The sequence below is a fragment of the Orycteropus afer genome, unplaced genomic scaffold, assembly GCF_000298275.1.
Source record: "Orycteropus afer afer isolate SDZICR_OR568_19922 unplaced genomic scaffold, OryAfe1.0 scaffold00045, whole genome shotgun sequence".
Classification (NCBI taxonomy): domain Eukaryota; kingdom Metazoa; phylum Chordata; class Mammalia; order Tubulidentata; family Orycteropodidae; genus Orycteropus; species Orycteropus afer.
Window position 1 is genome coordinate 2,829,080 of NW_006921632.1, and position 15,476 is coordinate 2,844,555.

Consider the following 15,476-nt stretch of genomic DNA (forward strand, 5'->3'; position numbering starts at 1 on the left):
GAGGGGCCCAACAGCCCCCAGGAGCTCCAGGATGAGGAGTCTGGCAGCTGCCTCTGGGTGCAGAAGTCCAAGCTGCTAGTGATCCAAGTGAAGACTATTTCCTGTCATTACAGTCACTGCAACCCTTCTCGACAGCCCATGGATTCCCAGACCAGCCACTGGGCCCGCTGGACTCAAAGCCGCACGTGAGTGAAAGAGGGACCAGGGGAAGAGAGTGGAGTGGTGGGGGAGGAGTGGGGTCCAGACCTCTCCGCAAGCATCAGCGAGGGCTGCTGGGCTCCCCTTGTCTTTCCCAAACCTCTTTCCCCACTCCATCCCGAGAGCTGGGACCTGACTTATTCCAGGTTGTTTTGGGGGGACTGGAGTGGGCGTAAGAAGGGGCAGGAGGTGAGATGGGGCAGACGCTGGCAAAATGTGCATGGAGAGATGGTGAGGAGTCTGGCTTCGACTTCAGCCCTAACATATACGCACGTGCACACCCGCACACACTCACATACACACCTCCACGCGGCGGACCCAAGTGGTCTCCAGTGCTCCCAGCTCCCCGGACCTCGGTTCCCCTCCCCTACAAACTGCTCACCTGGGTTCCTGCTCATTGTCCCAGGTGTGGGCCGCGCCCGGGATCCCCTGAACCGCCGCCCCGCCGGCCCTGGGCCTCCAGGGTGCTGCAGGAGGCGACCAACTGGCGGGCGGGGCCCCCGGCCGAGGCCCGAGCCCGGGAGCAAGAGAAAAGGAAAGCGGCGTCGCAGGAGCGGGAGGCCAAGGAGACAGAGCGAAAGAGGCGCAAGGCTGGTGGGGCCAGACGGAGCCCCCTGGGTCGGCCCCGCCCAGAGCCCCGGAACGCCTCTTCGGGGGCCCAGCCCGCTGGGCTGCAAGCTCCCTCGCGGCCGCAGCGCCTCGGGCCTCTGGGGCGTGCGCCCCGTCCATCCGCGCAGCCTCAGAGCGCACTAGGGGCGGCGTGGGCGGGGCCCTGGGGAGGTCGGCGGCCAGGGCCCCCCAGCTACGAGGCTCATCTGCTGCTGCGAGGCGCTGCCGCGACAGCCCCGCGACGCCGCTGGGACCGGCCGCCACCCTACGTGGCTCCACCTTCTTACGATGGCCCCCACAGGACACTGGGGACTAAACGAGGCCCGGAGCTCACCCAGGCGCCCGCCTCCCCAGCCCCAGCTTCGACCCCGGCCAGGACCGAGGCAGGGCGCGCTAAGAAGAGGCTGGATCCTCGCATCTACCGGGACGTCCTCGGGGCTTGGGGTCTCCGACAGGGGCGAGGTCTCTTGGGGGGCTCTCCAAGCTGCGGAGTGGCTAAAGCTAGGCCAGAGTCCGTCAAGGGGGCCACGGAGAAAGGCCTGGGGCTCGCTGCCGCCGTCCTTAGCAGTGGTAGCGACGGCCATTCCCCAGCCAAAGCTTCAGGGAGCCCGGGCACCGAGACTACTCCTACGGGGCCTACAACTGCGAGTCTTAGTGCCCCGCGTCCTGCCCCCAGGTCTAGGCCCCACCTCAAGGGCACCAGGGAAGGGAAAGAAGGTGTAGAACAGAGCTGGCTCCCCAAACGCTGGATTCCCTCCCCTAAAAAGCAGCCGCCCCGGCATAGCCAGACCCTCCCCAGACCCTGGGCTCCAGGAGGCACTGGATGGAAAGAGTCCTGGGGTCTCAGAGAGGGGGCAGAACCCGAGACCCTAAAAGTGACCCGCCGCGCCCACACCCTGCCCCGCAGTTCCCGCCGCCACACTCGTGGAGAAGGCGTCTTTGTCATTGACGCCACTTGCGTGGTTATCCGGTCCCAGTATGTTCCGACTTCCCGAACACCGCACGTACAGCTTTTGCCGGCTGGGGTGTCCCACGCTGGGAGGGATGCCTCCAGTAAACCGAAGTGCGGCAACGAGGAGGGCGAGGGCCCTGCGGCCTTCCCTTGCGAAAAGCTGAGGTCGAGCGGTTGCCTTCCACAGCAGGTTGGCGCCAGGCGCCTGAGCGAAGCTGAGGGCGGGGAGCCGGGGGCCTCCTCGTTACAGGAGCGCGCCTCTCGCATCCTGGGGCTCCCTGTCAGCGAAGTGAACCTGCGGGACACCCCCACGCAGCCAGGTAGCCCAGAGAGCTCAGCCTTGGGCCCAGGGGCTTCGGGAGGAGTGGGCAGCGGCGAGGGCTCAAAAGAAGTGACAGTGATCCCGCCGCGCGTGGGTCGCAACTGGGTGCGGGCGCCAGGGCCCTATGCTGGGGCCCTGAGGGAAGCTGTGTCCCGCATCCGTCGACACACCGCCCCGGACTCGGACTCTGACGAAGCGGCGGAACTCAGCGTCCCCAGCGGCTCCTCTGATGGAAGCGACACAGAAGCCTCTGGCACTTCCTGGAGGAGTGAACGGATCTCACCCTCCGGGGTTGAAGGGGCTCCACAGGGTTCTGGGAGGGCGGGAACAGAGAAGAGCTAAGCGACAGTATCCAGGAGATTCTGGGTATCAACAGCCACAAAGAGGAGGCCCTGTTTCGGGTGGGGGACACTAAGAAGACCCCACAAGGAAATAGGGAGTGACAGTGAGAGATCCCCTCTGGTAGTTGTGTCCCTCAACCCATCCTTGGGCCCACCCATTCCCTTCTTTCTCACAGTCTTCCTTTTGCTTCTCTTGTCCTTGTACCCCTACCTCCACCCATTCCCATACCTGAAGTAGAGGCTGTCCTCCAAAGAGGGGCCATCTGCCCATTCATTCATTTTGCAGGAAAGGTGAGGGTGAGCAGTAGACTTTAATGCCTGCCACATCCAGAGCACATGGGCCTTCAGCAAGGGCTGATGGACTAGTTGTGGAGCTGAACAGAGAGGCCTAGTCAGGATCAGTTATGACAGCAAGGAGGGTGGCAATCACAGGAGGGCAGGGCCTCTGGGCAGGAGAGGCCTCAAAGCAGTGTGTAACTTGTTGACAGAGGAGCTCTTAGTAGAAGAGGAAGGGCTCTAGAAGCAGCCAGCAAAGCAAAAGATGTGTCATACGTCTTCTAGTTTCAGTCCCAAAGACACTCACTGCCACTGAGTGCTGGGTAAACTTTGGCCAGTCACTTCCCCTCTCCAGGCCCCCACTCAGCCTGGTGTGTAAAATGAGGGAGTTCTAAGGTCCACCCTTTTATCTCTGACATTTTGGAATCTTTTGGGAGGCTTCTATCTCATACTCCCTTCCACAAGCCAAGGAAGAGAGTTGAGAACAGTGTCTGAGGGTCCCTGGGGGCCTCCATGTCATCTGCAGTCACCTTCAATTCTGGAGACTGTCTTGTGTTTGCAGGAGAGCTTAGGAGGTAGGCAAAGGGCTCCTATCGTAGTCTCTCAGCTTTAGCTGAGGGTTCCCCAAGGCAGGGCTGGAGGATGGTCCTGCCACTGTTCCTGCCCTGTGGTGTGTGAGCTGGGGAAGGAAAGCAGCCAGTGAATCAGTTTGGGACCCTTCTAGGCCTTCTCCTTTTCCTCCTCCTCAATGTTCCTTATTGATGCTCTGGAACGTTACCACAACTTTCCAGGTAGTATCGCCCACCTGAAAGAACCCTGAGAGTTCCCCTCATTTCTGCCTCTTCCAGAAATCTGCGAGGCAAGGAAGAGGGAGGGAGGCTGGTCCTAAGAAGCCTGTAGGTGTGGGGTGTGATACTCACCGTAGCCACTACGGGGCGCGCGCAGGTCGCGGATTTCCCCGGTTGCTAGTCCCCAAGTCCCCACCTACCCTGCACTGCCAGTTAATCAGTTTGATACCTAGTTACTGCGCTCCTATCCTGAGCCCTGCCGCCTCCAGCCGAGCCAGGCTGGGAGCAGGCCTTGGAAAGCGCGCCGAGCCCCTCTGTGTATTCATCCACGCCGAGCGGTTTGGGACCCAGACACTGAAGTACTTTTTCTCTCCGATCCTGGACATCTCCTCTGTCTCTGCCATTTACTAGCTAGCCATGTGAACTTGGCCAAATCACTTCACCTCCTTGAGCCTCAGTTTCCTCAGCTGTCAAATGAGGGTTTATAAACACCTACCTCGCAGGGTTGTTGTGAGGATTTAATGAGATAAAGTATGTAAAGCGCCTAGTCCAGTGCCTGGCACACAGTAGGCGCTCAATAAATCTAAGCTTCCCTTTGCTCCAGACTTGGCACCTTCTTCCTTTCACCAACCCTCTCCCCTAATGCCCCTCCACCAGAGCTCCTAGCTCCTTCCTGCGCGGTGGGGAGAAAGACTCCTTTCTTTTGGAAACTCTTGGCCCACCCCTGTCTCCCCAGCTCGGACTCTCCCTTCCTTGTTCCCCCCACCCTCGCCGGCTCTTCCCACTGCCCTGGACCACTCCCCCCGCCCCCCATTCCGGGCAAGGGCTGAGTCAGCCCGGGTAAATTTAGCCTCCTGCTCGGCGGGCGCGGGGGCTTCGCCCAGACTCGGTCTCTGGGTGCTGACCGGGCCCCCGGCCCCGCCCCTACCCCACTCCCACCGGGTCCCGCCAACTCTGGCTCAGCCAGCGTTCAGGTACCCAGCCTCGCTCCCAAACCACTTACGGTTTTAGTCTCCAATTATCTCGACGTCACTCCCCACCCGAACCCGAAGAGGTTCTGGCAGGAGGGGGAGGGAGCAAGGCTGCCTAGAAGGTCACCGACCCGACCTGAACCTGGGGTTGGATGGCCTTGATTCAGCTGGGGGTGGGGGAGGGGGGAGAGTTCCTCTTTCGGGTTCCAAACCAGATAGGAGAGCCTTGGACAGAGCCACCCAGGAAGAAGCCAACCAGAACCTGTCAGGAACCCAGACTGCCAAGTTTCTTGTTATTTCTTGCTGGAGGAGGTAAAGGAAGTGGGAGTCACCTTGGGCAGAGATCAAAGGTTCCCAAGGTCTGTCTACTTTCCACCTACAGACCCAATGCTGATTCCTGAACATTTAGTGAGCATCTACTAGGTTTACTTACTGGGGGTGATTAAGGCTTGTCTTGACAGTGGCCTGGGGCAGTTTATGATCTAAGCAGGGGGTGAAGATGAAAACACAAACAATGACAGTATTGAGTAGTGAGTGTTCAGTGCTGTAAAATGTCAAAAGAGGGAGATTGTATGGTTTCAATGAGGTCAGGGAAGGCTCTATGCAGGAGGTGGCATCTAAGATAGAATTTGGGGAAAGGGCATTTCCAATGGAGGAAACACCAAAAGCAAAAGGATGGATGTGGGGAAACAGGGTACATTTAGGGAATTCCCAAATGGTCTGGTTTGACTGAAGTTTAGGGAACATTCAGGGAAGTTGTTGAAGATAAGGCAGGAGTGACAACTGATTGGGATGGGCCTGGTTCAGCTGAGGCGTTTGTGCCTTTATGCCTCTGGGCCTGAGAAGAGGATGGACTTCAAGGGAGGAGGAAGATTAGGGAAGGCCTGGTTAGAGGTGAGACCATCTGCCTGGATTTTGCTATAACCTAGGGACTCTAAGACTCTGGGGCTGGCCTTTTGGGTAGGGGCTCCACCAAGCTGCCTGAGCTCAGTTGAGGATCAACACACAGGCCAGTGTCTAAGAGCTCATCCTCATTGCTACCATTAGCAGAGAACTGGGGTAGTGTTGTGTTTAGAACATGGAGCCTGGGGTCTGGCAGCCTGGGTTCAAATCTTGACTCTACCTCATACTAGCTGTGTGACCTTGGGCAGATTACTCAACCTCACTGTGCCTTGGTGGCTTCAGTTATAAAATAGGGTTATTAATAGTCTTTTTCTTGTAGGATTGTTGCAAAAATTAGTCAACATGTAAAGCGCTTAGAATAGTTCCTGTCACATAGTAAAGGATATATGTGTTAGCTATAATTATTAGTTCTGTCTAGGATTATTTTTTAGTGTTGGGGGTGTGTGGCAAAAGGATAGGAAAGAAGGGGAGAAAAGAACAGGCAGCAGATGCCGGGTCTAAGGGAGAGGGGAGCTCTGGGGTGGGGATGAATAGCCCTGGGAATGGGTGCACAATAGTTCAAGTGTCATCACAGCATACTCCTCATCCCCACCCTCCAGGACTTCCTCCATCTTTGCCTAAGGATGGAGTCAGCACCAGTTGCCAAAGGTCTGGGGAGAAAAGAAGAGAGAGAAGAAGGGGAGGAGCAACTGCAGGTCTGGGGACCAGGCCTTTGTGAGCCATATCTCAGACTGGCCCTGCAGGGCACTGTGGGTGGGAGGTTGGAAGCTCCCTGCTGTGAAAATGACTTCTAAATCTGGCCATGTCTGTCAGCCAGCCAGCCTTGAAAAGAGGCCACAACCATCCCCCACCTTAGGACAGCCACACAGGTCAGGAGTAAGGCCAGCAGACCTGGGAGTGTTGGTCAGGTTGGGGCAGAAGCCCTCAGGTTAGCCCAGGACCCTACTACCCTCCTAACAGTTAGAAAGGAAGCTCCTTTCTGTGCTCCACATGGGGCCCAGTTACTATGGCTTTAGAGATGCTGAGAGGCCTCTCCTTCTTTCAGAGTCTCAGGAAAGCCCTGGGACTTCTCTATATCAGCCACAAAGGGGTAAAGGAAACCAGGATCCAGGCCATAAATTCTGGGACTTCAGAGAGGTTGTGTTGGGAGTGTGAATGTGTATGTATGTGAGGAGGAGAGGACTAGGAAAGATGGCTGAACATGAGTATGCAGTGGGTGCAAAGTGTGGCTATGGAGAAGAATGTCAGCGTCCACTCTATTACTCACTAAACAGGGATGCCACATCTCAGAGACATGGAAGGGACCTAGGGATGCTTCCTACATTCAGGAAACTCACTTGGGTATGCAACAGGGGAAAGGATATGGAAGAGAAAACCCCGCATCATTATAGCCTAGTCAGTGCAGCAAAATACAGGTTAATGGAGGCATTCCCAAAGGGCCAGGGGAGCATGGAGAAAAAGAAAACTCCCAGACTATGTCTTCTGGGGAGTGGAAATATACCCAGGTCTCTGGGAGACAAGTTGCTGAGGATAAATATGTCAGTGAGAGAAAACTCTGTAGATGCTGTTCCCTTCTCTCCCTGAGCAAGGGATGAGCTCCCTCCCTTGAAGTGCCTGATACTACATAGCCTTTTGTGAGCCCTTTTAGAAAAGAGATACTTCAACCATCCATCCATCTGTACATCTATCTGTACTTTCATTCGTTTATCTATTCATCCATCCATCCATTCATACACACATATCCATCCAACCATCTGTTCCCCTATTTATCCACCCATTCGTGCATTCATCCAACTCTCCATCCAGTATCTGTCCATTAATCCATCACCATCTATGCAGTCATCCATCCAACCAACTATTCATCCATTAACCATCCATCCAAGCATCCATCCGTTTATCCATCCATCTCCTCACCAGTCCATCTGTGTTCATTCATCCATCTATTTATTACTTAATAAGAGCATATGATGTGCCTAACCTAGTGCTTTAAAAGATGTTCCTCCGGGAACTGGAGGCTTAAGAGGGGGATGAGTAATATACACAAATAACAACCAATGGGACAGGCAATATGTACTCTGAATGAAGCTCTACCAAGAAAGTGTTTCAGGAGCTTAAAAAGGCAGAGGCAATGCTACTGCCGAGGGAAATTAGAAGAGCCTTCATGAAGGAAAGGACATTGGAAGAAAAGAAAGGTATATGGGGAAGGAGTACATTCTAGGGTTTGAGCAAAGGTGGAGAGGTGAGAAAGCACACAGATGTCGCTAGAGCACAGAGGCACTAGGGAGTGTAAGGTGCAGAGGGAAGGAATTCTGGAAAGGTGTGTGGGAATCAAATCATGAAGTGTCTCTGGAAAGCAAGGATAAAACGTTTGAGCTTTAGTGAGAGAAACTGAGAGAGAGGTGAGACAGTTTTTAAGTTAGAAATGTCCTAGTTTTCTCCTCCGTATCCATAGCATTTTTTTTCTCCTGTTGCTTAATTATGACTCTTGTTGATCTTGTTACCTTGTGGAATCTCCTGCTGGATGATACGCTGCTCAAAAGTTGTTGTTAGGTGCCGTGGAGTCATTTTGATTCATAGAGATCGTATGTGACAAGGTAGAACTGCCACACAGGGTTTTCTAGGCTGTAATCTTTACAGGGACCATTTGCCACGTCTTACTCCCACGGAGCTGCTGGGTGAGTTTGAACTGCCAACTTTTCAGTTAGCAGCTAAGTGCTGAACCGTTTTGCCACCAGGGCTCCTTACTCAAAAGTGTGGTTATGATTTGTTTATTTTAACTTTTTACTGTGATTTGGGTGAAAGTTCACAGAGCAAATTGATTTTCCATTCAATAATTCATACTCATTTTATTTTGTGACATGGATTGCAATCCCCACAATGTAACAGTACTCTTCCCACTTCTTCCCTGTGTTTACTGTTTCCATTTGTCCTGCCTTCTGAGGTTTATTCCAGGGCAAATGCTGCCCTTTTGATCTTGATAGCCTATGACTGATTGATTGATCTAAGGAGCTGTATCTCCCTGGTGTAATTGTTTACCCTATAAGTCTATCTATTGTTTTGACTGAAAGTTGAGCCACTGAGATGAGCTCAGTTCCAGGCCTGAAGGATGTCCAAAGGTCACAGTCTCAGGGGTTCCACCAGTCTTTTATCAGACCAGTAAGCCTGGTCTTTTTTTATGATTTTGAGTTTTGGTCCACATTTTTCTCCCACTGTATCCAGGACCTCCTATTGTGATCCCTTTCAGAGCAGTGGGCAGTGGTAGCTGGGCACAACCTAGTTCTTCTTGTCTCAGGGTCATGGAGGCTGAGGTTTGCGTGGTCCACTAGTCCTTTGGACTATTCCCTGCATCTTTGATTTTCTTCACTCTTCTTTGCTCTTGTCAGGAAGAGATCAACAATTGCACCTTACATGGCCACTCACTAGCTTTTAAGACCCCAGTCACGACTCACCAAAGTAGGATATAGAACATTGTCTTTGTGGACTGTGTTATTCCAATTGACCTTGATGTTCCCCAGACTATGGTCCTGAGCCCAGCCCAGTGACTCATGCTCTCAAGGTATTTGGTTATGGCTAAGAAGTTTTCATAACTTTGCCCTCTGTATACTCTTCTATATTCATGGATATATTCGGAGCACACATAAATATATATGTAGAAATATTCTTTGTCAAACTTATATATATTTGTGGGTGTAGTCCCGTTCGTCTTTCCACACCTGTTCAGCTTGTGTGTCTATCTACATATCCACTTGTGGATTATTATTATTTCTGTTATTGCAGGATCGTGTATGTAATAGTATGTATCTTTGTTGCCTTTAACTCCTATGGCCCTCCAGTGTCTTCCTTTGCCTTAATCATTTTGTGCCGACCTCATCCTTACTGTATATTGCTTTTCCTTTCACCCAAGTTAATATGTTTACCCTTTAGCTAGCAATTTACCGTCCCTTCCTGTCCCATCCCAATAACCTTCAAAGAATGTTTCTTTCTACATGTAAACCTTTTTTTTATTATTTTTTACAGTAGTAGTCTCATGCAATATTTGACATTTTTTGTGATTGACTAATTTCATTCAGCATAATGTGCTCTAGATTCATCCACGTTATGAGGTGGTTCATAGATTCAAAGTTATTCTTTAACATTGCATAGTATTCCATTGTGTGTTTGTACCCTAGTTTGTTTATCTATTCATCAGTTGATGGGCTGTGCCTTTGATTTAGCCCTGTATCCCCTATAAGCCTGGCACAGAGCAGGCTCTTAACAAATACTGCAAGAAGGAAAAAATGATAAAATTGTCCCACAGGAAGGTTGGCATTTTGATGCAGTGTCATATAAGAGGGGTGGCTACTGTTTAGTGTGACACCCTCCCTCACCCTCTCCAGGGATGACCCTGCCTTCTTTGCTGGGATTTCTATAGGAGCTCTCTCAAGAGGTACCACAAGGTGGCGCTGTTCCTACTGTAGCTTTGAGCTCTGCCAGGGTCCTTAGCTTCCAGCTGGTGAAGTGCCCATCCAAGAACTGTCCCAGGATGATCTAGACATCTCTTCCGGCAGGTCTTGAGACAGAATGAAGAGCCCAAATGCAACTGTGGAAGAGAACAGACCCCCAACATCTCATCTGTCCAACCGTTCATTTGACAAATATTTATTGAGTGCCTACTCTGTGTCAGGTACAATGTTAGGTTTCTGGAAAAACAACAGTGACCAAAACGCACTCCTTGACCTCAAGAATCCCACAGTCTAGTTCTGCTCATCTCTCTCTGTCTCTGTCTCTGTCTCTCTCTCACACACACACGCACACACACATACACACACAGACACTTGTTACCCAAGGTGATCCCCCTGCCCTGGGAAGCTGTCACCCCATGAAATCTACTCTTCAGCACTGCTCATCCCCCCAAATGCAAGTTTCTCCCCCAGGTTGCTGCATGGCCACATTAGTGTCACCTCTGGGGACCCTTCTGCCCATAATGGCTCATCTTGCCCTTCCCCTGAGCACTTTGCCAAGCTCTCTCCTGTTCTCTACCCCAATCTTCCCCACCCAATCTCCCCCACCATATCCACAGCCACTCTACTGGCCCTGTGACCTCATCAGAGGGTCTCCTCACACTCTAGGGCTCTGGAAGCTACAGAGACACAAAGCTGGGCCCATAGAAGGGTATTATGGAGACCCTGGTGCCACCAGCCCAGATGTGAGGATTTGAGGCATTCAGAAGACCAAAGATCTCAGAAACCTGCTCTTCGTGGCCTGAGGGCTCTGCCAGCCACAATTGTACAGATATAGAAGCTGCCTTCTTTTCTCCCCTACTTTGACCATACCTCTACCTGGCCACAACTCTATAGTGGTAGTTGAGGGGTGAATCATTGTCCCCTTAGGACATTGTCCACTTTCCCAACATGCTTCAGGGCCCAACTTAGCGCTTGGCTTGGCGGGTTTAGGAGAAGAGGGGAGGGAGGGTTGGTGCTGAGAGTGGGAGCCAGGCCCATCGAAGGTCCCGGGAGTGAATGCTGCATTGTTGGCCAGGCCAGAGTCACAGATAATTACCTCAATTAGTGACAATGGGAGAGTAATAAATACAGGCTTAGTGTCTCCTACCCCACCAGGGCTCCGAAGATTAATCCAGGCTGACGGGCGGGCCCTGAAAGGCGTGATGGACAATTCATTAAACTCCCCAAATGCCGCACAACCTGGGCGTGAAGGCTGAGTTAGCCCCCTGGGGGCTATGCCTTTGTCCTGATTGTGTGTCTCCGCCACAGCAGAGCCGGGCAGCCCCCAGAGAGTTGGGAGGTGAGTGGGGCTCCCCCAGCCGGGCCAGGCGGCGGGGGGATTAGGCCTCAGTCCGGCCCTGGTTGCCCTGGCACATTGGCCCGGCCGGGCTGGAATGTCCGTGGGGGGGAGCTGGCCGAGCGGAGGGGCGGGGCCGACAAGGTGGGGTAAGGGGGGCACACAAAACCAGGGGCAGGAGGAGTTAATTAGACGCCAGCCGAGGAGGGCGAGGGGCCACAATAGGGCTGAGGGGCCTCCAGGAATGGTCCCTTTACTTCCGAGGAGGATTAATAGGGAGGAGGGGGAAGGGAGGGGGTTCAGCCTTTGAGGAGGAGAGCTGGAAGCTTCCCAGGGTGGCACTGCCCCTTCTTGTCCAGCTTGGCACCTACTTGCCAAGTGACTAGGAGGCAGGAGGCTCTGGCAGCCTGAGCAGGTGCCCACCCGCATCCCACAGAGCAGCTTTCTTCCCTGCAAGGCACCTACACTGGGAGAGTGATTGGGCAGGGAAGGAAAAAAGGACTCCCTCATCAATCAGAGTGGTGGAAGCAGGAATGTTTAGGTGCCCTATTCTCAGTGCCCTTCCACCCCTTCCAAACACACATAACCTAGTCTGAGGCAGAACCAGAAGCCTGAAGCTTTACCTTCCTGATAAAGTTGCTAGGTTAAAACCAGGAAGCCCTGAAGGGGACCTGGAGCGGGTGTGAGCACACAGGAGCAGAGCTGAGGGTACACATGCGTGGGCCTGAGTGTATGCAAGCAGGTGTGCCTGTACAAAGGGCCTGGCATTCGGCAGGCCTGCACTAAATGCCTGTTGAACCAATGGATGGTCTTCATTTCTGCTGAGAGTAAACAGGTATGAGGCAGGGAAGTGGCACTGGGTTTCAGCACGACATAAAGTGGCCTTGGGCTGTTACATTATGAGCTTCCAGCCCCGGCCTAGGGAGGTGGCGACCCCACTGCTGAGCAGAGGTGCAATTGTCCAGGAAAAATGGAGCAGTGGTTATTCCTTCCCCTTGAAGGGTGAAAAAAAAGAAATGCAGTAGCCTCTTGGAAGCCCCACTTCCTCTAGCCCCAGGAGAATAGGGCAGCCCTGGCTCCTCCCTAGGAGACACCCCACCCCACACCCTCCCAAGGGATGACAAGGCAGCGAGTTGGCGGCAGTTCCCTGGGCATATTTATAACCTGCTGCTCGCTCACCAGCGTCTGCTTTTAGCCCAGACGGGGGAGGGGGCAGGGGGGTGGTCTGTCTCATGCTGGGCGCCCTGGCTGGGTGTGGAAAGAGTGAGTAAGGGTGAGTGGTGGGCAGTTCTGCATGGATATTCCTGCTCACACCACAGCCAAACAGCTTATTTTCTCCTCGTTTTGTTATTTTTCTCCCTCTAGCCTGGAGAGAAGGCCTGAGCCAGCCTGGGTGGGGGGGCTAGACCCTGGGGTATTTGCAGCCCCACTGACAGGCTTTTTCCAGGTGCCTGTGGCAGGGTGTGTGTGTTGCCGGCTTGCTGACCCCCTGGGGATTGTGCCGGTCTTCCATCTACCTTCTCAGTCCTCTCAGCTTTTCCACTCCTCGCTCTGAGGTATTTCAAGAGTTGTTCCCCCACCTCAATCCCTGAGGCCAGCCATGTGTCTGGGGTCTCTGCCAGCCTCAGTTCCCCCTGAATTTGTAGCACCTGGCACCTGAGGATCAGAGGTGGGCGGGAGGATAACCTGGGTGGATTGGGCAGAGGTGGGCCATCAGGCACATTCCCCATGACACCGCCCTATGGAGGACCACCCTGAGCCTGCTCTGTACCCTCAGACCATCATGAGTCCCATCTCTGGGCACAGCTGCTTTCCTGCCCAGGGTTTACCCTCTTTAGCCCACGTGATGACAGCATAGGTGATTATAATTACATTTAGCTCCTCTGTAGTGCTTTGCAGATCCTACAGCCCTCTTGCTCTTTTCACTTTATTAGTGCATGTCCCATTGAGGACCCAGCATCATTCTGCACCCAACCCCACCCTCTCTTCCTTCAGAGTCCCAGCTCCTGAAAGTGAAGGACCTCCATGCTGAGGATGTTAAGTGTTGAAGTCTGTCCTAAAACCTCATGCATGTGCAGAGGACTATACACTTTGTTAAGCCTTCATTAAACTCTTCCCATTATACTTTCAATATCTGTTGGCTTGCTTGATTCTCTGGTCAGACTGCCAACTCCTTCAAGCTGGCACTATGGCTTGTATATCACAGGAGTCCGGGCACTTGGCATAGTGCCAGGCACAGAGCTGTCAGGAAGGGTTCAAATGACCCAAGCTTTCACATACATTGTCTCATCTGAACCTTTTCATCTCTCTGAAGTGTAAGACTAAGTAGCTATAACCAGAGATAACTATCTCTGTTTAAATAGACAAGGCAATTGAAGCTGAGGATGCAAGAGAATTGTTGAAAGCCTAGTCAGAGACAGAGCTGCATCCATTCCTTTCTTGTGCTCTTCTTCGAGCTCTGGTGTCAGCTCAGCCCAGAGCCCCCAATGTCCAGGACTCAAAGCTGATGCTGACTACTTTTTGGAGTTAGGTGTTAACTGAGAATGGCTGGAGATAGCTGGCAACGCTTTCACTCCCCACCCTGCTGCTTCTCTCTAACTCTGGGCATTGTCCAGCAGGGACCCAAGTCCCAATTTTGCTTCCAGCAGCCCATTAACTTCTTACTTTGGGAGCTGGGGGATCTAATAGTTCTTTGAGTTATAGACTGGGCATTCTCTGCAGGGTGTTCTTTACTGGAAACCCAAGGTCTTTCAGGTGACTCCTTCTACCCAGGATCAATAGGGCTTTTATCCCTTTTCCTAGGCTGCCCATCAGCACTGACCTGATGCTAGTTTGGTGGATGGAGAGAAAGGGAAAGGGATGTTATTGCAGGGTTGAGCAGCTCCGGGCTCCACTCCTCTACCCCCACACATATCCCAAAGGCCAATAGGGGTCAGAGTTCATATATCCAAGGAGAGGTGGGAGGCAGCAACAACAGCAAAAGAGTCCTGGGGAGAGGGGGGGAATTCTCAAGTCTGCTGGGATCAGTTGCTGTCCTTGGGGGGTGGGATGCTTCACAGTTTCTCCTGCCCTTCTGGTTCTCCCCTGGAGGGAGGGGTTAGGATTAGGGACAGACATGAGATCTTGGGAAGGGGTTAGTGTTTCCCTGAAGTTAGGGTTAAGGCTAAGGTTAGACCTAGGGATAGGAAGAGGATTAGCATTAGAGATAGGTTTAGGGCTGTGGGTAGGATTGGGACTCCCACCAACTCCAGTGAATGTGTACATAGAGGTATTGATGTTGTTAATAATGAAATCCTCACTCAGGCTCTTGATGGGAACAGCTAACTTAATGGTCTGGTTATGGACCGCACTTGGATTTCTTTTTGGTTACATTGTCAAGCCTAGCTTGTATTTGTATTCTAACACTCCTGCCCCTTTCTCTCCCACCATCATCTCTGAACTTTTGGGTCCAGGACTAGAATCTATCACCTGTTATCTGGATCCTCCCGAGCCCAGGGTTGGAAGCTGAGGGCCTAAAAAGGTATGTTCCTGTTCATAGAGGAGGTGTGTCTTCCCTACTGCCTAATGTCCTGACCACAGCTGGCGCAGACAGGCTTCAGAGACCAATTGCTCCACATAGAGGGCAGCAGTGTCAGGTAACCAATAAGCAGTGTAAGCACAGGCTTCCTTGCACTTACTTGCTAATCTGTAGTGAACACTTTCACTTTTTTTTTTTTTTTTTACCACATCAAAGATTCTACTTCTAGGTATAGCTGTCATCTGTCTCTCTCCCAACCCCATAGCACCTCACTATAGAATCAAAGCCTCTTTTCAAATTTACAGTCCCTGACAGGGACCAGTTCCCAGTACCTTGCTTATTGAGTAATCTGCTCCAGGGGCAACAGCGCCCTTCTGCTTGGGTTTCCCTTTCTACTTTTCAGAATGTGGTCACTGCTCTTTCTCTACTCCACAAAGAATGAACCAGCTAATGCTTAATTGCAGCTATTTTCAAGACAACCCTTCCAGGTAGGAAGGTAGGCTCAGTTGTTCAGTTGGTGTTAGAACAGGAAGAATCCTGCAGGGTCTTTTGGCTGCTGATCAGGCTCTTCTCTCCGGAGACCTGGATTCCCAGTGGTCTCCCTAGGGTCAGTCAAGGGTCAGAACCTCAGGGTCCTCTTTCAGGGCCAGACAATCAGCCCCCCAGCATTGTACTCTATTTGTTTGAGAAGTTAAGCACCCCAAGCCTGGGAGTTGTCAAAAGAGGGGGAAGTGAGTACTACAAACAATGGTGTGTTCTGGATTCAAGGAACAGCCACCAAGTCATTGATAAAAATAGAGATTTTATTCTGCAAAGGAAGA

The 15,476-nt window shown here is 52.5% G+C and overlaps 1 protein-coding gene across 1 annotated transcript; it reads left to right on the forward strand.

Moving 5' to 3' along the window:
- The first annotated feature begins 6 nt into the window (after positions 1-6).
- Positions 7-2,423, forward strand: DDN (dendrin). The gene is made up of 2 exons (XM_007937949.1): positions 7-185; positions 605-2,423. The coding sequence occupies exons 1-2, from the start codon at positions 139-141 to the stop codon at positions 2,421-2,423; spliced, it is 1,866 nt and encodes a 621-aa protein (XP_007936140.1). The 5' UTR covers positions 7-138.
- Positions 2,424-15,476: the final 13,053 nt, after the last annotated feature.

Bases quoted from the DNA above. Each gene is read 5' to 3' on its own strand.
- DDN (XM_007937949.1), top strand. From the start codon at position 139: ATGGATTCCCAGACCAGCCACTGGGCCCGCTGGACTCAAAGCCGCAC. The intron at 186-604 runs GTGAGTGAAAGA...TCATTGTCCCAG, and splicing joins CGCTGGACTCAAAGCCGCAC to GTGTGGGCCGCGCCCGGGAT.